Raw genomic sequence first — 24524 nt, forward strand, 5'->3', positions numbered from 1 at the left:
GGAAATTCTTCTGATTCCAAAAACAAGGAAGTATAAATCCAGGGAGATAAGTGCTAATTCCTAATAGCCTATAATTCCTAGTGGCCGATAGCCTGAGGCTTAAAGGGTCACACGTACACGGTCAGGAGACAAAGCCTGGGTGAAGTCTGAGCAAAACAGGGGGGTTGGATCAGAGACTCCTGAATAAAGCCGGGGTCTCAGAAGGGCAACACTTTCAGTGAGTAAACTAGAAAATCTTGTCCCACAGAAGGAGGCAGTAAGGATAAATAATCTCAGCCTTGGATGTGAATGGAACAAAAAAAAGTCTGACCCTGATAATTCCTTATCAAAAGTCTGTACTCACACAGATTTAGGGCTAGGATTCATACTACTTAATGTGGCTTTAAAAACTCCAAGTTGAAAGTTTAGTTAAAAATTGTCCCAGTTAATAGTGCTCCAAGGCAGAAGCATACATATGTCCTTCCTTTAAAGAAGAATGAACTCTAAACCCAGGCCACAGAGAACTCCCAGAGTTAAAGTTCCAAGAAATCTGAGCTCAAAAATCAGAAACCAAAGACATGAGTAGCAAACCACCATGAGCATTGTCAACAGAAACAATACCCTATAAATGTATCCCACAAATACTATAAATATTAGAAATTATTTAGTTATAGATTGTAAAATAACTATGTTTATATGCCAAAATAAATTTTTTAAAAGACTATTTAAAAGATGATAAAAGGTTAAGAAACTATCAAAACTGGACATGTAGATGTGAAAAAGAAACAAATAAAACTTCTATAAATGAAAAAAGTAGGTAATAATGAAATTAGAAACCTCAATAGATTAGTCACAGCTGAAGAAGAAATTAACAAACTAGAAGATACCACTGAATAAATTACTCAGAATGCAGTACAGAAAGACAAGAGGGTAGAAAATGAGAAGCAAAATTTAAAAACATAGAGGTTATTCTAAGTAGATCCAACGTATGGTTAATTGAAATTCTAGAAGGAAAAGAAAAAAGAATGGAGAATAGTAAATATTTAAAGACATAATGAATGAGAATTTTCTAGAACTGATGAAAGACATGAATCCTCAGATTCAGGAAGCTCAGTGACTCCCAAACAGGATAAAGAGAGAGAGGTCTATACTTACACAATTTACAGTGGAACTTAAGAACACTGAATACAAACACATGATTAAAAGCAGAGAGGAAAGATATTGTTCACAAGGAAAAATAAAAGCCAAAAGATATTGAAAGGATATATTCAAAGTATTGAAAAACATTGTCAACTTTAAATTTATACCCAGCAAAAAAACTAAGCTTTAAAAAGCAAGGAAAAAATAAAGACATTTCAACACACATAAACCAAGACATTTTACTACCAACTGACCCTCAGTAATTTCTAAAAAATATACAATAGTAAGAAGGCAAACTCAAAAGAAAGATCTGAAATACAGTAAACAATAGTGAGCAAAGATCATGGTGGGCAGATCAAAGCCATAATTAAATGAATATAAAACAATCACAGTAATTTGTCTAATTTGTTAATTTAAAAAATTAAGATAGAGTTAGAATCTCATACAATAATAGCACATAAGTCAAGAAGTATGTGATTAGAGTCAAAGTGTGCTGAGGTCTTTGTATTCCTTAGTACATGGGTAAAGATACTAAGTAAGACTTTATTAAGTTACATATGCATGATAAACTTCCTATAGTGAATAGAAAATAAGAGAAACATAATATTAACAGAAACAGAGCGTATAACATCCCTACTAATAATGGGGAGAAAATGGAATGAGAAAGAATAAAAACCTTAATCCAAAAGGAGGCAAAGATGAAAGAGGGCTGGGGAGAATCGGTAAAGCAGAATAAATAGAAAGTTCAAAATAAGTTGACAGAAGTGAATCCAAGTGTTTTGGGAAACCCAATCAATGTAAATTTATTTTATTCATTTAAAAAACAAAGATTATCAGACTAAATAACAAAAAAAATCTAGCTAAATACTATTTATAACAGACAGTTTTAATAAATGAAGACACAGAATGGTTGAAAGGAAAGGAGTAGAACTAACTATATATATTAGATTAATACTAATGAAAAGAAAACTAAGGTAACTATTTTTACATTGAAAATTAGACTTTAAAGCAAAAAGCATTACTATACAGAGTCACTATGTTTTGATAAATGAAAATCACTAGGAAAATATAGAAATTTTAAACTTACATGTACATTTGTGTTTCAAATATGTAAAAATTAAAAATGACAATCATTAGTTCAAGAACTTGACAAACCCACTGTCAGAGTGGTAGATTTATAACGTATTTCTCTTAATGACATATTAAGAAAAAAGTTAATAAAGATGGAGAAGCTTTGGATAATACAATTAACCAGCTCTAACTAATCTGCATGTAACATGTAATATATCCCCAAACTGAAGAATTATTATTCTTTTCAACTGCACCTGGAACATTTTTTTTTTTTTTTTTTTTTTGCGATGGAGTCTCACTCTGTTGCCTGGGCTAGTGTGCCGTGGCTCCAGCCTAGCTCACAGCAACCTCAAACTCCTGGGCTCAAGTGATCCTCCTGCCTCAGCCTCCCAAGTAGCTGGGACTACGGGCATGTGCCACCATGCCCGGCTAATTTCTTTCTATTTTTAGTAGGGATGGGGTCTCACTCTTACTCAGGTTGGTCTTGAACTCCTTGAACTCAAGTGATCCCCCCCCCCCCCGGCCTTGGCCTCCCAGTGTGCTAGGATTACAGGTGTGACCCACCACGCCCAGCCAAGCACATAGAACACTTAACAAAATTTGACTATGTCCATAAAGCAAGTATTAATGAATTAGTACACAGACAAAATTCTCTGCGATACAATTTAAAAAAAAATGTTTTACACTAATTCTCCTCATATATTTGGAAACAAAAATATTTTTTAAATAACTCAGGAATCACTCATACTAGAAAGAGTATTCTACATATTCTAATTCTTTGAAGGGTGGTATGTTAGAACATCTCAATTCTCCCACTATTCAGAGTAATTGAGTTTATTCTATCCTGTGTTTATACTTCAGAATTTTTTGAATATTCTTTCATTGTTTTCTAAAAATGATTCCTCCAAAAGCATATTTGGTTGCTAACTACACAAACAACTGAAAGATTCACAAAATAATCCACCTGAGAAAATTTTCTAAATCACATCCTATTTCAAAATCATGCCTAATACTTATAAAAAGTTAAACTAATTATGAACAATTTGTATAACTGTGGAAACGAGAGAAACAATTTCCTGGAAGAATAAAACTTAAGCAATAGAAAATTTTCATAGAGCTAGCTGAAATTAGCCCAACAAAGAACAACAGAAGAAAACCAGGAGTCTTGAAAAAGAAATGATCTTTAAACTCTTGGTAACATTGAGTAAAATTACTATTTAACTATAGAAATATTTGAGTGGGCCTCTTAAATTTTGAGGGTTGAATACCTTAAAAATAAAGAAGGGAGTAGGAATCGAAGAGGTTCTCAAATACTTTATTTAAAAATGTCACAAAATTGAAATAAGTGACATATGCTTGCAAAATAGAGATAACAGTCTTTTATCTTATTTGCATATCCAGAGAATGCCAAAGACTCAAATAAACAATAATAGAACTAATAAGGGGATTTGGTAAGATGACTATATACAAGAAGAAAATCTGTACGGCAACAGCTTTTATTTTTACCAACAATAATCAGTTACTAATACATACACACACATACAACACATAGAATGTTTATTGCAACTTCATTACAAATAGGGAAAATGGGGGATATAACCTGACTGTGTATCTACGAGGAAATGGTTGAATAAGTTATAAGTCCTATAATATACTATGCAGTTTTTAAAAAAGAATGAGTTATGTCCATATGTATTGACCTAGAAAGATACTTATGACATACATTTGAGTGGAAAAAAGCCAGTAGCAAAAAATGTATATATTATAATCTCATTTTGTTAAAAGGGAGTGAAAGAGAAAGAACATGCTGTGTATGTGTTAATAAGGATTACTTCAATTTATTCTCTATCCAAATCTACTTAATACCAATATCAATGCCTAAAATATCTAACAACAAAAATTAAAAGCAACAAGATAAACCCAAAGCATAATGACTAAGCAGAATTACATTTTCTAAAAACTTTGCAATGCAGAAAAAGCCATAAAAACTCTTCTTCTAAATAAGAAAGGCTAGCTGCTAAAAAGTAGGAAAAAAGTATTTTAATTTTAAGAAGAATGTATCTAAAAATATTGGTGAAAACAGAAAAACGATGAGTGCTCCAGCAGGTAAGGTATAAAATCCAATAAAGGAAAACCACGTTTCTCATACTACCAACAATTCTGAGACCACGTGTGGATCTTCCACATCAAGCAATTCTCCAGTTTTCTGTAGACACCAACCGGGAGTCTTACAATTTAATTCTGACACTAACTATGCAAAGTTAGTGCTGCCCCCACAGGTTAAGGGCTCAGACCACAAACAAGGCCGTCCCCACTTCAGATGGTGATCCCAAGTCTAGGCCTCCTGTACTTCTGACCAATTGGCTATAGATGAGGGTTCCTTGACTCCTTTCTTGGATTCAATTATTTGCCAGAATGGCACATGGAACTCAGGAAGGCACTTTATGTTTACTAGTTTATTATAAAAGATACAACTCAGAATAGCCAAATGGAAGAGATGCATGGGGCAAGATTTGGGGGAGAGGCACAGAGCTTCCCCGCCCTCTCCAGGTGTGCAACCTCCAGCACCGCAATGTGTGCATCAACCAGGAAGCTCTCTGTAGCCCTGTGGTCAGAGCTTTTATGGAGGCATCATTAGGTAAACATTATTGATTAAGTCATTGGCCATCAGCACTCAACCTCAGCCTCTCTTCTCTCCCCACAGGTTGGGGGTCAGGGACTGAAAGTTCCTACCCTTTAATCACTTAGTTGGTTCCCCTGGAAACCAGCTCCCCCATCCTAGGGGCTTTCCCAAAGGTGTCTCATTAACATAAATTCTGGTGTAGGTGAACGGGGCTTCTTATGAATAACAAAAGATGCTCCTATCACCTTTGTCACTCCAGAGCTCTTTCAGGAACTGGGGACAAAAACCAAATATTTTAATAAAAGATGCTCCTATCATCCTTACAAGGGTTTTAGAAGCTCTGTATCAGGAAGGGGGAAGGCAGGGGAGATCAAATGTGTATTTCTGATGTCATACCAATTTTTAAAAAACAACGAAATGGACAACAGTGCAAAAAAACATTATTGATCTAGAAAACAGACTGAGAGACTGAAGCTATTCATTCTAAGTTCAGTGACAACAGATTATAAATATGAAAATTTGCAGACAATGATGTAATACTACAGGGCTAGCAAATAAGTGGCTCCTCTCCACCTACCCAATCCACTCCCAAGACATTCATCATTAATCTATCTCTGCAGTCTTTTCTTTTGTGCCAAGATAAGACCAGAAGTTTCTTAACCTAGCATTTTGGACAGCCACTACCCAATGCTTGTAGTTTCATATAAGATGAAAACTACTTGCTTCTATAGAGATAATTACATCATCCAGAAATAATGGGGGTGGAGAGGAACAATGTGTCATTTCTTCAATAAGAAAAGGATACAGTATAAGAATTCAGCCTAAAAATGGAAAAGGCACACAGGTCTCTTCAAGGCTTGATATTCCAGAAAAAGACATTTAGACATATTCTTGCTAAAGCCACGAACTTTAGAAATAAAGAATGATGGCTTGAAGCAACTAAAGAGAAAGATTGCATTTCAGGCCATCACAGGTAAGAATAGCTTGAGATCACCCTACCAAGGTCCTGAAAAGGATTTATGAATCCACAGAACCTGCAGACATTCTCCAGTGGGCAACCTCATCTTCAAAGAATTACCCAAGGAGAATTTGACTTAGATAAGCCCTGAATATTATTACTTAAAATAAATAATGTAAACACTAGGGTAACTATTGACATATAGTAAAATTTAATTTGTTTGTATGGCAGTCCTTAAACATGAGGAGAAAAGACATTTTAAACATGTTTCAGAGTGTCAGTTCTATCAATCACGAATGAGTTGGGGAGAACAGTTTAGATGAATTCCAGTGTTAGCCAATATATTTTCCTGTTAAGGAGTCCAAAATTGTTTTGTTCTTTATAATATTAGATTAAAATATGAATGTAGATTAATAAAATCATTATATTGTTTTGCCCTTTTTTAAGTATGAAGAGGTTATGTCATTGCATACAAGGACCATTCATTTATTTTTTTACACTTTACAAATTTGCATGCCATCCTCACACAGGAGCCATGCTAATCTTCTCCGTAGTGGAGACTGATTTTAAAGCACACCGTTATATATAAGCACTACTGAGAAAGAAAAATCACTTCAGTTAAGCTACCCAATGGTTAGGGGAAAGCCCCTAAAAATTCCTATTGCTTAGAATTTTTATTTTGTCCTTTTTGAAGGTACTCTTGTAGGCTTGCTGAGACATAGACGTGATCATCTTACTGAGAGCTATGACCAAGTTCATGCATGTGGAGACTGACAACTCTTCCCCCGGCTGGCAGCCACCACCATAAGACACAACCTGATTTTAAGGATGTTAAAACGTGGAAAATATGTGCTTTAGAATTGATAAACTATGACACATTAAATAAGTTACTTTCCAAGTGGGTTTAAAAGGAAAGAAAGTACTTAAAACAGATAAATATGCTTGGGTGTGGTCACATTTAGCAGTGTGGAATGCTGATGTGTTCGTTTTGTACTACAGGGATGTACCAAATGCCTTGAACAAGGTCTTGACTGACTCTGCCGAGAAGGCTTTCCAGCCGGGGCACAGAGACATCCTTGGAGAAGGCAGGATTGAAAAGGAGAAGGAAAAACCCAGAATGATGGAAAGGAGTTGAAACGTGACAGACTAGTTTAAATGCCCCTGGGATCTTATAATTTGGGGATTCAAGACAGGAACACAAGGCTCTCACAGTAATCATGCCGGCGTCAGGCAAGAAGGGGACAGCAGTGTGCCTACCGTAGTGGGTGCTCAGTATGCATCTGTCAAGCACGAGCATGCGCGTGTGCACGAGCGAATGGATAAGTGAGTAAGTGCATGAGGTAGGGCTGTCTGTGGCCCAAGATAACAGCTGTTCTCTTTTCCCTTGTCACCCCAGAGAAACTTGAGTGTGAGAAGCTGAATGTTGCTGAGGTCACCCAGTCAGAGATTGCTCAGAAGCAGAAACTGCAGACTGTCCTGGAGAAGATCAACGAAACCCTGAAACTTCCTCCCAGGAGCATCAAGTGGAATGTGGACTGTGAGTTGTACAAAGGAAAATGGCACTATGAAACCACACCTTTGGTCCCTACCATGTGGCCTCCCCAAGATGCCATCGTAAGCTGGCAGCCTCTGGGGGGTTTCAGACTCATTTATCTTTGAGGGAGATGCCTCCTCCCTTCCTTAAAAAGAGAACTTATCGTACATACCCTTAGAGAAAAATAACAAAGTGTCAAAACCCAGTGTCTCTTTTCTATGAAAAGGCTTTCCGTAGAATCCTTGTGTGGGATTGGGAGGGGAAGGAAACTCATATTCACTGAGCTACTCCTTTTGAGAAAGCCCTTGTCTCCAGCTTGTAGAGGCTTTGGGAAGCTGAGGTCCCCATGTGCAGGGAGCAAGGACTCAGCTCTGTCTGTTCCAAAGCCTCCACCCTTCCACGCCCCCTGCATTTCCTTAGAGGAGCAAAGGCGTGGCTGAGATCGTAGGCACTAAAACAGAATTTTCAAATTTGGCTTTTCGCAGCTAGTATAGCTCAAGGATCTCAGAAAATGTAAACCATTAGTTTATTTGCTGCCTCAAAAGCCTGTTGTCTAATATGGACTTAATGAGTCCATATCAAAGTCAACATCAAATCACTGGATTAGGGGAATCCTACACTGCATTCCAGAGGTGTTTTGTTCTTTGTAATAGATAAAAATACGACTTTAGATTCATAAATTGATGAGACTGTGTCTTGCCTTTAAGTATTAAGAGGTTATGTACTGTACTTTATCACATCCAACTTAGACAACTTAAAATGAACACCTCCCCATGCAAAAACACCTTTCAAACTTGGGAAAGAAAAAGGAATCTTCGCCTCTAAACTTAGAAACCTGATAGCTGCCAGGCACAATCTCTTCAGCAGGTTTTTAACATCTGACATTGGGGCCAAGACACCGGGTACCTCCTTCCACATAATGACACTTTTGCCTGCACGGCATGATCAGCTGCTTGGCACAGCAGCAGGGCGCTGGGAACAGGGCATTCTCTGCCCACGGAGGGAGACGCCTGATGGCGGGAGGAGGGGAGGCCACGGCTCCGGGCCCCAGGCACTGTCTCAGAGAGGGGCTCTGTGAATACTGCCTCGTGTTCCCGGAATGGTGCTGTGTTCAGTGAGGGAGAAAAAGAGAGAAAAAGAGGGGGCTTGATCTCCAGTCTGGGAAATGTGCATGCATTTTAGAAATCCACACTAGTCATAAGCAGTAGAGAAGTCCTCTAATGAAGACCCCTGCTTGGTTTTGTTTGATCCTATTTCCTACCCCTTTGAACATGGACCATCTCCTTGTACCCTTCCAAAAAAAAAAAAAAACCCCACAGCAAACATCATTTAACTTATTAGGGCACCCGATTTGCGGAAGGCTGAGATAGAAGAATGGAATTTTTTCAAGCCACATCGAGAACATTGTCTTCAGTGACTTTGAATGATTTGTTTGGTTCATGCTTACTTTAATTCCTTATTCTATTTTAATCTTTATTCATATTTTAATCTTTATAATCCTTATAATCCTCACTCATCCATCTGAAGTAAAAATTCTATTATTCCCATTTTATAGGTGGGAAAATTGAGACATAGAGAGATTGATCACTTCCTAGGCCACAAAACATGTCTCAATAAATTTTAAAAAACAGAAATTATACTATGTGTCTTCTCGGACCACAGTGGAATAAAATTAGAAATCAACTCCAACAGAAATACTCATCTCTACAGATTGTCATGGAAGCTAAACAACCTACTGCTGAATGATAGTTGGGTCAAGGAGGAGGTAAAGATGGAAATCAAAAGACTCTTTGAACTAAATGATAATGGGCACGCAAGTTGTCAAAATCTGTAGGATACAGCAAAAGCAGTCCTGAGAGGAAAACTCATAGCCTTAAATGCGCATATCCAAAAGACAGAAATATCACAAGTCAACAATCTAATGAATTATCTCAAGGAACTGGAAAAGGAAGAGCAAACAAATCCCAAACCCAGCAGAAGAAAAGAAATACCAAGATCAGAGCAGAACTAAATGAAATTGAGAATAAAAGAATTATACAGAAGATTAATGAAACAAAAAGTTGGTTCTTTGAGGAGATAAACAAAATTGACAGGCCTCTTGCCAGATTAACCAGAAACAGAAAAGAAAGGACTCTAATAAGCTCACTCAGAAATGAAAAAGGAGAAATCACAATTGATACCATGGAAATACAAAACATCATCTCTGAATACTACAGAAATCTTACACTCATAAACTTGAAAACATGGAGGAAATGGACAAATTCTTGGAAACACAAAACCTCCCTAGGCTCAATCAGGAAGAAATAGAATTCCTGAACAGACCAATATGAAGCACTGAAATTGAACCAGCAATAAAAAATCTTTCAACAAAAAAAAGTCCTGGACCATATGGTTTCACACCCAAATTTTACCAAACCTACAAAGAAGAACTGGTACCTATACTGCAGAAATTATTCCATAACATTGAGAAGGAAGGAATCCTCCCTGGCTCATTCTACAAAGCCAATATCACTTTGATACCAAAGCCGGGACAGGACACAACAAAAAAAGAAAACTACAGACCAATATCCCTTATGAATATAGATGCAAAAATTCTCAATAAAATCTTAGCAAACCAAATTCAGCTGCACTTCAAAAAAAATAATTCATCATGACCAAGTGGGCTTCATCACAGAGATGCAAGGATGGTTCAACATATGCAAATCTATAAATATAATTCACCACATAAATAGAAGCAAAAACAAAGACCATATGATCCTCTCAATAGACGCTGAAAAAACATTTGACAAAATTCAGCACCCTTTTATGATAAGAACACTTAACAAAATAGGCATAGATGGGACATACCTCAAAATGATAAAAAACATATACGACAAACCCACAGCCAACATCATACTGAACAGGAAAAAATTAAAAGCATTTCCACTTAGAATGGGACCCAGACAGAATTGCCCACTGTCACCACTTCTATTCAACATAATGCTGGAAGTCCTAGCCAGAGCAATCAGACAACAGAAGAAAATCAAGAGTATCCAAATGGGGAAAGAAGAGGTCAAACTATCACTCTTTGCTGATGATATAATCTTATACCTAGAAAACCCCAAGGATTCAACCAAGAGACTCCTGTAATTGATAAATAAATTCAGCAAAGTATCAAGTTACAAAATCATTGTCTACAAATCAGAAGTTTTCATACATGCCAACAACAGTCATGCTGAGAATCAAATCAAAGATGTAATACCTTTCACACTAGCAACAAAGAAAATAAAATAACCAGGAATATATTTAACTAAGGAGGTGAAAGATCTCTATAGGGAGAACTATGAAACACTGAGGAAAGAAATTGCAGAGGATATAAACAGATGGGAAAAGAAATCATGCTCATGGATCAGCATTGTTAAAATGTCTATACTCTCCAAAGTGATTTACAGATTCAATGCAATCCCCATTAATTTTTAGCAGATCTAGAAAAAATAGTTCTACACTCTTTATAGAACCAGAAAAGACCCCAAATAGCCAATGCAACCTTACATAATAAGAGCAAATCAGGAGGCATCACTTTACCAGACTTTAAGCTATAATACGAGGCTATAGTAACCAAAACAGCATGGTACTGGCACAAAACTAGAGACATAAAGCTATGGATTAGAGCAGAGAACCCAGATATGAAACCATCCTCATACTGACAAAGCAGACAGAAATATACACTGGGGAAAAGAATCCCTATTCAATAGATGGTGCTGGGAAAATTGGATAGCTACATGCAGAAGAATGGAACAGGGTCTGCACCTGTCACCTCTCACAAAAATTGCCTCCGGATGGTTAACAGACTTAAACCTAAGGCATGAAATCACAAGAATTCTAGGAAAAACATTGGAAAAACTCTTATTTGTATCGGCCTAGGAAAAGAATTTATGAAGACGACGCCAAAAGCAATCACAGCATCACAAAAATAAATAAATGGGACCTGATCAAATTAAAAAGCTTCTACACAGCCAGAGAAACTATCACTAGAGCAAACAAACAACCTACAGAATGGGAGAAAATATTTACATATCATACATCTGATAAAGGTCTGATAACTAAAATCTATAAAGAACTAAGGAAAATCAGCAAGAAAAAAAACAACCCCATTAAAAAATGGGCAAAAGACATGAACAGAAACTTGTCAAAAGAAGATAGACTAACAGCCAACACACATATGGAAAAATGCTCAACATTTCTAATCATCAAGAAAATGCAAATCAAAACCACAATGAGATATCACTTAACTCCAGTGAGAATGGCTTTTATCAAGACGTCCCAAAACAACAAATGCTGGTGTGGATGTGGAGAGATAGGAGCACTCATACACTGCTGGTGGGACTGCAAACTAGTACAACCTCTAAGGTAAGTAGTATGGAGATACTTCAAAGAGCTAAAAATGGAAATACCATTTGATCCAGCAATCCTCACTACTGGGCATCTACCCAAATGAAAAAAAAGACATTCTATAAAAAAAATACCCACACTCGAATGTTTATAGCAGCACAATTCACAATTGCAAAGATGTAGAAGCAACTCAAGTGCCCATCAATACATGAGTGGATTAATAAAATGTGGTATATGTATACTATGGAGTACTGCTCAGCCATAAAAGAATGGTTAACTAATACTTCTTGCATTAACCTGGACAGAACTGGAGACCATTATCCTAAGTGAAGTATCACAAGAATGGAAAAACAAACACCACACGTACCCAACACTAAATTGGAACTAATTGATCAACACTTATGTGCACATATGGAAATAACATTCATTGGCAATCAAGCAGGTGGGAGGAAGGGATGGGTAAATTCACACCTGACAGGTACAGTGCACACTTTATGGGTGATGGGCACACTTATAACTTTGACTCAAATGGTACAAAGGCAATTTGTATAACCAAAACGTTTGCACCCTCATAATATTCTGAAATAAAAAATAAAAAATAATTAACATTTCTGTGCACATTGTGTGTGTGTGTGTATGTATGTATGAAATTATTTCTCTTGAAAAAATTCCCAGGAGGACAAAGCATTCATTGAAAGAGGCTGACATCATATGATGCTTACAGTACAGCTCTGTGTTGTTCATCTGTTGAGCAGAGATGGTATACAATATCATCAGGCTATAAGAACAACCTGTTTAACCACAATTTTTCTAGTATTATGTTCTGCCATTAAAGAGAGGAGGGATAGCAAATGTTCTTACAGCCCTCAGTGTCGGGCAGGTCGTGGGTGGCAGTTCTGATCAGAAGAGCAAACCAAGATTTGCCCTGACCCTCAGTGACCACGCCATGTCGGTGGGTCCATCCCACGTCCGGAGCCTTTTGTTGAGGCTGTAACTGTGGGTAAAACTTAGTTGACAAAACTGAAACCTTCTTCTGAAAGGCTAAGAGTTCAGAGCAGTCCAGCTGCTGTTGTGGTGTTGAGCTGCTGTTCATAGTCAGTAGAAAAACCTTCTTTGAAGTAGTGCTGATAACAAGAAATTCTAACGAGTTCCAAAGGAATGTCTGAATCATTTCCTTTCCTTGGTGATTTCCCAAAGCTTTTACTAAAGCAGACTCGCTGGTCCCAAGGAAAACAGAATGACATGCTAACAATGTGCCCAGTACATGCTAAGTAGACGAAATGGGCATTTTGGGTTCTTCCCTTAAATGCCCCTGTAATGAAGAGTCATGAAGCTGGTGACTGTGAAGGCAGGTTAACTATCTGGTGAATCTTCCCTTCTATGAGAAAGAAAGCTGATATGTTTTAATTGCCTAGGTGCCAGGTACTTTCACATAAGTTATAGTTAAAGATATCAGCCATTCCTGGGCACCTGCTATGTTCCAGGAGCTTCACCTACATTATCTTTAGAAATCCTTACAACTTGTCTGTCCACATAGGTTCTGTCATCTCTGATTGAGAAGATGAGCAAATTATGGCTTAGAGGTCTTGAGTGGCCCTCCCTAGCCAAGGTCATGTGGCCTGTAAATAAATGGTAGATTATAAAGTCAGAATTCAAGTTCCAGTCTGCCGGACCCTGTGGCACCTCACTGAGTCAGTCTTTTTCTCCTCACCCTGAGAAAACTGCAACCCAATAGGCCCAGCCTTTTCTAGTGTAAATGGCTTAACATGCAGATCATGGTGCAGCGACTATGGAAGCCAGCTGGGTCATTAACATCCCCTCCCAGCTGTTCCCTATGGGCACTGCCTACACTGACCATGCATGGCACTCAAGAGAGCAACACAGCCCTTTGGATGTCTCTCTTGCCTTCCTCCAGGGATCTAAAAGCCCTGCACAAAGGAAGGACACCAGTGTTCCTACCTCAGTGTCCGTTACTAGGGGCCTGCTTTGTGTGCGGTCTTGGGACAGGGGAGTGGTGATGATCCAAAGAGTTCACCGTAAAGTGGGAGGGAAGTGGGTGTACAGCAGACATGCTCTTGGTTACTAAAACAGTGGATGGAGACATAGGGTTGGGGGAGAGCTGATTTGAGCTCAGAACTCAGCAGTTGTCAGAGCCCCAGTGGGAACCCAGGATTAGAGGGGTGCTACATTGGAAGTCCAGCAATAAAGGGACATCAGGTAGGGGACTGCTACATTTCAAATATCTGCTTATAGTGCCTGGAACCCGGAGGAAGATAATCTAATTTTTAAATCCTCTTTCATTTCAGCTGTTCATGCCAAGAGCCTGGTGGCCATCTTGCATCTGCTGGTTGCTCTCTCTCAGTATTTCCGGGCACCAATCCGACTCCCAGACCACGTTTCCATCCAAGTGGTTGTGGTCCAGGTAAGACAGATACCATGACAAACACCTGTGCTTTTGAGGCATTGTGGAGGCTGAGTTCCTGTGAGAGCTAAGACAGGTCAGGTGGATCATTAGGAGGGCAGCTGAATGAATGCTGGGTGAGTCTGGGTGTGCTGGATGTGGGGGGCGTGTGAGTGAGCTTCCTAACACGTGTTGGCTTCTCCCTAATAGGTGTGCAAAGGATGGAAAAGCGCTTGTGTACGGGATAGCGTTGTGTGGGGTGCATGACTGTGGTTTACATGTTTTTGTCATGAGGTTGTCTGTGTAATGTGAGTTGAGGGTCTGTGACATCCATGTGAGGTGTGTGTAGGGGAGTGAGAGGGAATGATGTGTGTGTGTGTGTGTGTGTGTGTGTGTGTGCATTTGTGTACAGGAGTGCATGGGGTGCCCTGCAAGCCATGGAGAATCATAATTTTTTTGGTTAAACAAATGATGTCCAGGTATTGGGGAAGCTAGGTATCTGAGTGTGTATGTGTACATGTGTGTACGTGTGAGAGAGACCCCAACTAGCCATGCCTGTGTTGAAGGCACTGCCGCTTTTTACCCTCCCACAGAAGCACAGCTGGGATCCCAAGTCATCTTTTCCAGATTGTTGGATGGAATTTCCATTCACATATGGCTGTGTAATTTCCACAGTGAGGGTGTGCTCTCTCCCCATGACTATCTCACTCTGCTCCTAACCCCATTAAATACTCAAATTCAATTTTATTTTCCAACTTTATACCCATTTAGCAAAAGGTCATCATTTTGTTTGCTTGTTTCTGTTCTTTTCCAAATAAACATGCAGCAGGGGAGAACTCACCATATGAGCAGCTCCCTGGCTATGCAGGGGGACCAGGGCTCTGGAATAGAGAATGCAGATGGCAGCTCTGCCATCCCTTGGTGAGGAAAAGCCTTGAGGGCTGGTGCATTTTGCCTGATCAGGCCAGGCCAGTTTCCAAGATAAAATTTGAGTTGAGCTTTCAGGAATCAGATGTTAACAGGAGGGGAGGATCAATTGATCAGTTGTTTCCTAATGAAAAAGTACTTTTTCCACACCTTCTGGGTACTTAACTTTGCTAAACAGAAGATGGTACAATAGGTATACGACACTCTGGTCCTACCTGCCAGGAGACAAGACCTCAAATTAGCAGCAGAAAGGGTTGTCAGAAGCCCGTAGACAATGCAAAAGTGTGTTGCTCAGACACCAAGTGCCTCTGACTGAAAGGCACTAATTGTCCCCATGTATTGGGCTCTGCACTTGCGTAAAGCATGGTGCTGAGCATTTTACATATGCCATGGATATGTGGCCAACCACAGCATCCTAGCTCAAGCATCTTCCAGGCCACCTCCATGTTTACCATTCAACAGCATGTGAATCAATTTCATTGTTTGTAAAAACTACAGCTGGGGAGGAAGGGATAACGAGGTGGAACACAGGATTTTTAGATACACGTCATTATACATTTGTCAAAACCCATGGTATGGACAGCACCAAGAGTGAACTGTGATGTCAGCTGGGTGACCGTGACGTGTTAGTATCAACTGCAGGTTCATCAGTTGTAAAAAGTGCACCACTCTGGTGCGATGCTGGTAGTGGGCGAGGCTGTGAGTGTGCGGGGCAGGAGATATGCGGCAAGTCTCTGTGCCTTCCTCTTAATTTTGCTATGAACCTAAAACTGCTCTAGAAAATAAAGCCAATTTTTTAAAAAATGATGGTTCCTGGAGCAGTCCATGAAAGAGTACTTTAGTGACCACATATCACTGACACTGAAATTTTTTAAAATGTTTTTCGTGAGCAAGCATACCGTCATTATATTCATTTATAGCTTTTTTATTGCTAGTGGAGATAAATACTTTTACATAAATTGCCCTTTTGTATCTTCTCTTTTATGACAGTTCATTCCAATTCTTTATTAATTTATTGAACATCTTAGGATTTTTCTTATCAACTTGAATAAACAGCTGTCTAATAGAAATAATGAGATATGCCCGTTGGAATTACTACAGACAAAACACAATAACTGCAACTGAAGATCTGAGCAGGGGAGAGGGGCCCCTATTTTGAAACAGTGGTCATTGCAAGCCCACGTCCCCTGCCTTATTTTGAGCTCAATTATAGGGCGTCGGAAGGTGGTTGTTGGTTTAATTTCTCCTGCAGACAGTTTTGTTAGCATGAGGGAGAAAAGAGGACATATTACATAAAATGGCATCAGTGCATGCCAGGTTTTCTGAGGTGTTTCACTTTATCAAGTTGAACGGGCACAGAGGCAGGACTGAGAACTGGCTGTGAGTCACTAATGAGCCACGGAGAAAACTCCCTAGGGAACAAAGAATGCATGGAGGTGAACCAGGATGCTGGGGGAGGGGCTATTTAAGCCACATTTCTTTTCCATCCTATATGAAAGCATTTAATGCTACATGAAGTTGAAGATGAGGTTTTATGTCTGTGAATGGCTTCACAAGGACACAGATTCCATTAACTTCATGTGAAAATGTTACATATGTCAAAGCTGAAAGTCCTAATTTATCTTCATCTGGCACCCCTTTAAATGGTATCTGTTTTTTTTTCTTTTGCTTCCTTTTTGCTTTGATAAGTCCATTCTTCTTCATCTAATCCAGGTAGACACTTGGCCTCACCCAGCTCTACCTTTCCTTCTTTATAGAAAAGTATTTTGCAAGGACACTAGTTTCTGTGGCTGTTGGGAATATGAAGGAACGTTTCTGGAAGTTTTTGCAGGAGGCTCAAGAAGGCAGGTTTCAGCTGAGCCACCAGCATTCGGAGGCTCCTTCGTAACACTCATCTCAGCCTTTGGGAAGGTGAATTCCCTCTGTCAACCGTGTGCCATGTGGAGACCGTCCTCAAAGTGACAGGTGCAGGCTGTGTAGGGACAGGAGAAAATGGATCTTCCTCCTCATGCCCACCACAAAGTCCTCCTGAGCCCTGATACTCCTCCAGCGGCTCCCGTGCCCACACGATGCGGTGGAAACTCCCCAGGCTGGCACTCAGAGCTGTCCCCTAACCAATGGCAGCCACCCTCCCTCCTGAGCACATAAGCCCTCACTCTGCCTTTTGGCTGGGGCCATTGCTCCCACCAGAGTGACCTCTCCTCGATGTCCAGCCAAATCCTACCTGGCCTTGAAGTGCCAGCTCCAGCACCCCTACCCCTTGCAAGGGCTCCCTGACCAGCCCAGCTGAAAGCACTTGCCCCTGACCTGCGGTCAGCACTTCCTCTCAGCATAGGGCAGCCACATAATTTGTCATCCACGGCACTTTTGAGAGTGAAAGGGGATCCTGTTAATAATTAGGCTGGGACATCAGGCATAAACCAGGACTGCTTTGGGGAAACCATTCTCACATGCCTGCTTCATCCCCCCCATTGACTCCTAAGTCGCCCAAGGCCAGAAACCACGTCATAGTCTCCATAGCGTTTGTTCTGACTCCCGCACAGAGCCCTGTACACAGAAGGCTCTGATTCATGAAATACAGAAGAAAGAGGATGAGTTGATGGGAGAGGGGCTGACAGATGATGGGCGCACAGCTGGATGGGCAAGTCTCCAAAGTGCTTAACCTTTTCTCAGAGAGTGAGCCAGCTACCTGCGCGACGACTGTACTACTTACTTAAAAGCTCCCACAGTTATCAGTTATTAAAAAAACCCTCTGTCTCTGTCTGAATTCTCCAAGTTGGCCTCTGTTCCTCCACCCAGCTCCCCAGTTAAATGTGTTTCTCAGCTTCCCTCTGTGGCCCCAGCTGGAGGGCAGACACACCCTGGCCTTCCTTTCCATGTGGTTTACTGTGGATTACTCCAGGAGGCAAACAGTTTGCTTCCAGCAGAATGTCTTCCAATAAAGAAAGGAAAGATTCACCATCCAAGAAACAGTCTACTTGTTTGGACTAAACACTCATTGCACTTACATCCTAATGGTACAGTCCAGTCCCAGAAAATCAGGGACTCTTTTCATTACTAGCATTATCTTGTCTTGGGTACATTTCTGAAACACCAGTAACTTTCTCAATATCATGAATGCTCATCAGTGTTTCTGGATTTTTCTAAAGCATATTTTTCTCTTCTTCTCCCAACCCCTCTCCCCACCCCCATTTCAGAAACGAGAAGGAATCCTCCAGTCTCGGCAAATCCAAGAGGAAATAACTGGTAACACAGAGTATGTCAACACCATTGTTGCCAGCGATTCTGTAATGGAACACAGATGTTTCTCCGAAATTCATCCATTTGCTGATATTTAGTTTTCATTTATTGGGATTGCAGGAGGGATTAGACTTCAGCCAATGATTATAGTTTAGCCTTTTCCATGCATTCAAAACATGCCTCTCAATGCTTAAGGTACAAACTTGGGTGGGGAGTGGGGAGAGGGAATTAGCAGTGATTGAAAAATTCTAATTTTGTGGCACTCCAGGAAAAAGTGTACCCAAAAAAGCCAACCAGCATGAAATCATCATGCCATAAACACTGGGTTGAATTTAAATTGTTAACCTTCAAAAGGACGTTTTTCTTTTCTGAATCTGATTTGGTCACGTGCCATGACCCAGAAAGCCCTTCTCTACATTAGAGTTGTCTTTTGGGTTTTTGTTTTGTTTTTTTTTTTCCATTTACTTTTAAAAACTGGGATATTAGAATGTATCAAAGCTTTGCCATGGGGAACAGGAGTTTTGTTTGTAAGTAGAAAGAACAGGCTAGCATGGAGCGGGTTTAGGATCACCAGCAGGCCTGGGCCCTGCCCCCCCCCTCCCCCGCAAAGCCTGGCAGTTTGCTTTCAGCATCCCCTGCTGCCCCGACTCTTCTCTGTCCCCCTCAGACAAGAGCAGCATAGTGAAAGGAGCAGGGACCACTAAGCCAGCCGACTTGAGTTCAAATCCAGGCTCTTCCATGTACTCAGCAGGTCAGTCCCTTAACCCCTCTGACCTCAGTCTCTTCATCTCTGAAGTGGGAGCGTTTAACTCACCCAGAGAGGTAGTGAGGATTCAGTGTGGGCACAGCTGTCCTTCCTAGCTATCCTTCCTGGCTTTTCTCCATTACGGCTGACCCACACCACCTTCCAAGCCTTGTCCAGTTTCTAACAAGCCCCCTCCCTCTCCCAGTCCTGGCTGACAGGTGTCCAGGGCACCTGTCTGCACCACATTGTGCACGTGTGGGCATTTCAGGCTGGGGGTGGGACAGAGATGTAGAGTGGCCCTTCTCAAAATGCCCAGTTTATGGCCTATGGACACCCCCATCGAGCAGCCTCCATGTCACCCCAAGAACCAGCCTTAGGAACCAAAGGGTCAGCTGGTCTACAGGGCACACCAATTTTTGGCCTTGGTTCTAGGAAGGATAGGAGGAAAAGCTGCCCTGGGTCAGGCCTGCTGGGGGGAGGAGCAGCGTTCCCCAGTGTCCTGCCCCCACCCCATGCCGGGCTGGTCTGTGCCCATGACTTCACCTTCTGGAAAAGAGGAAGACAGACCAGAGAGGAGCATGGCCTGGGAGAAACTCCCAAATCGGAGTATGAAGTTTCAGATTCCAGAACGATCTCTCAGCTGCCTGTTATGGTTTCTGTGGTCCCCCTGTCTCTGCCATCTCTGCCACAAAGACATAAACATGGATGCAGCCTCCTAATAATGACAACACAGTACAATTTATGAAGCAATTTTGTACCCACTGATGTTCATAACAATCAGATGAAGCCAAGATTACACCCCTGAAACCCCACAGCCCAAGACTGTATCCTTGGTCTCTCCAACGGTTTGCTCCAAGTTCATTATTCTTTGCAAGTGGGCATTTAGTGGGTGACAGGTGTGCAGGTGGGTAAACTGGCATAATAAGAATTATAATGAGAACCAGAATGTATTGAGAAAAAATGTTTTGAGCATCTCCTATATACTAGGAATTATGCTAACATATTTCTAGATAGTAAATCATTTATTGCTCATTGAGGTATTTACATTATCCTCATTTTAGAGATGAGAGACCTAGAGACCAGAAAGGTTCAGTAGCTTGCCCAAGGTCACACAGGAAAAAAAAAAATGCTCGGTAGGATTTAAACCTAAATGATCTCTAATACTTTGCTGCTTCTGTGCTGTAAGTGTGGTTCCAGTTCCTGCCCTCTGTGAAAGAGCCCACCCTAGCTCAGTGGCAGGTGCATCTTAGTGGGTATCACAGCAGGGACGGGAGAGAGGCAACGCTGACCTCCCCAGGCAGTTGCCCACAGTAACCTGGGCAGTGAAATTCCACATCGGGGGCTACTTCAGCTCCGCTCCTAAGAGTCTCTGTTTGGGCATCTTCAACCCCCGAGTCTAATATTTTTCTTAACTTCAAGCAATAACATGATTTTATTTAAGGCAAGAAATAGTCCTTTAAGTATCACTATACCAGGCTTTGCGCTAACACCAGTATATCCACGTAGCAGAAGAAAAACATAGGTGGCAATGTGGTAAAGTCTCGGTAATTGGAGACTGTGGAACAAAATGCCAACAGGAGGAGGCTTTTCGAGCTCCTCAACCAAGGACAGGATGGTGGCAGGCAGGGTAGGGGTGGGCTTCCAGCAGTGACAGAGTGTCCTCAGAAGACCGGCCTCTAATGTAAAAGGCCAAGAGAAGAGTCACACTCTTTTTTCTCTCTTCTTTTTCTACAGGGCTCTTTCCGGGAGGCATGGTGAGTTGCATAAGATTGTTCTCTGGCACTGGTGGCTGTGGTGGGGCTCTAGTTAATTCTACAGCAGCTGGGAGGAACAGGCTCTCAGCTGGCTGCCTGGATGCGTGTCTGCACCAGCCTGGCGATGGGGCCGGTTGGGTAGGGAGGGACAGCTTGCTGGTGGGAAGAAGATCTGCACAATCATCTTGAAAGTAATCAGGCTGTTGACCTTGCCGGGGCTGCTGGTTGGGTCCTGGGCATTTGCAGGGCACTTTTGCTCTAAGCATGTTGCGGAAGTAAAGGAAGAGATGTATGAACACAGGGCCTGTCCCCTCTCCCCACACTGTCCAGCGCTCTGCCTTCATCACAGCTCCCTCCTCCTCTCCCATTTCCCAGGATTTTGGGTGTGTGCAGGGCCCGTGAATGTCAGAGATCACCATCACCTTTCTGTTAGTCTCACATTCATCCATCAGTGCAAGAGCAGGAGAAGGCAGGACTTGGGATCACAAACCCACCCAGCCCCAGGCTCTTCTTGGAGACCTTCCCTGCCTCAGATGCCCTCGCTATGTCACCTCCTGGCTCTGAGAGCATGGAGCAAGGAAATCCCTGCAGGGAGCATGACTTTGCTATTTTGTATGATCCTGGTACTATGAGTAATATTTTGAAATATTTCAATCATGCTCAAAACAATTCACAACACTAGAGCACATACAGTTTACAGAGCACATGCACATACATTCTCACCTTTCATCCTTGCAACAAACCTAGGAGAGGGTCATTTTTAAGATGACATTTTACAGAAGAGGAAACTGAGGTGTGAAGAGTTGAAGTGACTGAGATGGCGCAAGAGGAAGAGCTCACATTCTATCCCGAATCCCCAGCCCCGCCCCCCTCAGCTGCACCCTCCAGCAGCATGTTTGTCTTGGGTGTCCTGGCTTTGAAAATTAAGGGGTGAAATGATTTTATATTTGGGTAACATTCTACCTCCAAAAAGTTTCAAAAACACCTTAGAAACATGACAAAATCACAATATAATGGAATATAGTGAAGAGAAATGACTAATCCCAGTTCAAACTGCCCCAGCCCAATAAAGGGTTGCTTTGTGTACACATGCATAGATACATACGTTAACACACACACATGAGCCCGCACGAGAGAGAAAGGCCCCTAGAGTAAGAATCAACCCCAAACCTCGGGCCCCAATCCCAGATTCCCACATTCCCAGCACAGTCAGTACCCCAAAGTTTTCCCATCCGCAGGGGCCTTTAAAGGCTGTGGCCCTGGGACCTGGGGTGGCTTCCCCGCCAGGAATTGGCTTCTACTCCACATTCTGTTTTCCTCTCTTTCAGAGCGTGATGCCTTTGACACCTTGTTCGACCACGCCCCAGACAAACTCAACGTGGTGAAAAAGGTGGGAAAGGGGGCGCCTGGGAGGGAAGGAGGGAGAGAGGGAGGGGCTTGAGCCACAGCAGAACATTAGCAAAACCCACCCTTGCAGCTTGTGAGCTCCCTGCCCAAACTGACATCAATCACCTGATCTCTGCAGACAGGGAGCTGTCCCCCCGCTGTCGGCTCACCTGTCTTTCTCACTGGAAGCCTATCCAGTCTCTTTCCTCTCCGTGGGCATGAGCACCCTGTCTTCACACCAGCGCTGACCCCAGCTCTCCCTGCTGCTCGCACAGAATCCCCTGTCCCCTGGCTCAGGCACCTGCACCGAAGGAGGGACACAGTGGGATCATCTCATCCCGGGCCCCCTTCCTAATTTTCCTTTGGCCCCCTGACCCTGGGCTCAGACACTCCACCGTCCCCTGTCCTTCTGCCTCTCGGGACTTCCCTGTTACTTGCACAGTCCTGACTTGTGTGTGACTGCAAGGCCTGGAGCCAGTGGCCCTCCCTGTGCTCTCTAGAGCCTCTGCAGCGGGACCTCCTGGGCTGCTTGTCCTCACCAGGCCAGCATGGCGGTCTGGGCCCAGCACTTCTGGCCAGGCCTGGTCCCCTGCTCTCCCCCTGACCAGACCAGGGGGCAGCTGCAGGGTCTGGCCCTGGCGAGAGCCTCCATCTCAGTGCCCGCTTTGCTTCCCTTTCAGACACTCATCACTTTCGTGAACAAGCACCTGAATAAGCTGAACCTGGAGGTCACAGAACTGGAAACCCAGGTGGGGACAGCCCCCAGTGCAGGTGGGGACAGGGCCCTGCTCCACGGCCACTGTTCCCAGTGCCCTGGCATCGCCAGCAGTGCTTCCCGCACTGGCACTGTGGCTTTCCCCGCACTGGGGGGATGAGGGCCTCGGAATCTGTTCTTCTCAGAGGGGGAGAACCAAATGGAATTTCTCCGTGGATTTTTCCCAACTTATTTGAAAAGTTGCAAGAATGCATACCCATATACACTCTTCACCTAGATGCACCAACTGTTAACACTGGCCACATTTTTTCTTTCTCCACCCCTAAATACTTCAGCATACATCTCTTAAGAACAAGTACATTCTCTTGGATAACCACAATATGATCATCAGAGGCAGACTGTTTTAACATTGACACAATACATTAATCTACTCAGATGGAATCATACAAAATTGCTGATATTTGACTGCTTTTAACCTACTAAAATGGCAATGTCATATGCTTAGAAAAAATGCTCTAGATTCAGATTTTGCCCATGGTCCCAATATGCTCACATGCTGCATTTAGCTGTCACGTCTCTGTAGTCTCTTTTTAATATAGAACAACTCCTTGGCCTTCCTTGGCATGCCGTTGACCTTTTTGAAGAGCGCAAGCCAGTTGGTTTAGAGAATGGCCCTCCATGTTTTCCCCTCATGGTTAGATTCAGGCTACGCATTTCCAGTAACAGCACTCCCTGCGCAAGGCTGCGTTCTTCTCGGGGCATCACATCTGTCTGTGTGCCCCATCCCTGGTGATACTGTGGATCACTTTGGTTTAGGTGGCATCCGCCAGATTTCCCTGCTATAAAGTTCTTTTTCCTCCCTTTACATGTCATGCATCCTGTTTCCTAACATCCTTTTATTCTTGGAGAATTTCTACATCTTAGTTTTCTCCCATTATTGTTAGAGTCCATTGCCCAGTCTATGGCTGACCTCTGCCCGAGAGTCTCTGGACTCTGTGGAATGAGCTTCATATACTCTCCTGGGAGATAAGAAATGCTCTGTTGAAGTGATGTTTCCTTGAGTGAGCTAGCATGGGCTCTGGAACTTTCACCTCCGTTTTCAAGGGCAGGGTTGTTATAAAAGGGGGTCACTGCTGGGCACTTTGGGTGCCTGCAGGTTTTACCCACTATCCCCACCAAGTCAGCAGAACCAGCCATTCAGGGTGGGAGCAGTCTAAGTTTGGCACTCAGAGCTATGGGTAACCCTAACTCTAACCAAAGGTCCCCTGAGCTCACAGATTAAATTCTTTTATTCCCAACCCATTCCAGCCACAACCAAAATAAGGCCCAGTTGCTTAGCTCCCACCAGGAGGGCCTTGATTTTTATATAAATTAACGGGGTCTGCTCTCCTAAGTCCACCCAAGGGTGGCAGGGGATGAATTGTGCTCATGCCCTTCCCACCTGAGTTGCAGGCCCGATGAATGGAAGCAGCCCTGCTCAGGGTCTTATGCCCTTAAGAAAGGCTGAAGACCAGGCCAGCTGGGCACCCAGCAAAGCTATCTGAGCAGACTTTGGACCCAGCCCACACTCCAGGCAATTCAGTCTAGTTCTCTTAAGCTTCCTAAGATGATTCCAAGAAATTGGGCCTCTAGCAACTGTTGTTTACACCCACAAACATTTGGTGGCCCAGCCCCCATTGA

At 42.3% G+C, this 24524-nt stretch overlaps 1 protein-coding gene across 2 annotated transcripts in view; it reads left to right on the forward strand.

Moving 5' to 3' along the window:
* The window catches only part of PARVA (parvin alpha), a 145195-nt gene that overhangs the window by 107733 nt on the left and 12938 nt on the right, over window positions 1–24524 (forward strand). For both annotated transcript variants that reach the window (XM_045557549.1, XM_045557550.1), the window contains exons 5-10: window positions 7168–7308; window positions 13983–14098; window positions 18202–18260; window positions 20724–20743; window positions 22072–22133; window positions 22810–22878. In XM_045557549.1, the coding sequence (XP_045413505.1) occupies window positions 7168–7308; window positions 13983–14098; window positions 18202–18260; window positions 20724–20743; window positions 22072–22133; window positions 22810–22878 (467 nt within the window). The remainder of the gene's footprint in view (window positions 1–7167; window positions 7309–13982; window positions 14099–18201; window positions 18261–20723; window positions 20744–22071; window positions 22134–22809; window positions 22879–24524) is intronic.

Source organism: Lemur catta, chromosome 7, assembly GCF_020740605.2.
Source record: "Lemur catta isolate mLemCat1 chromosome 7, mLemCat1.pri, whole genome shotgun sequence".
NCBI lineage: Eukaryota > Metazoa > Chordata > Mammalia > Primates > Lemuridae > Lemur > Lemur catta.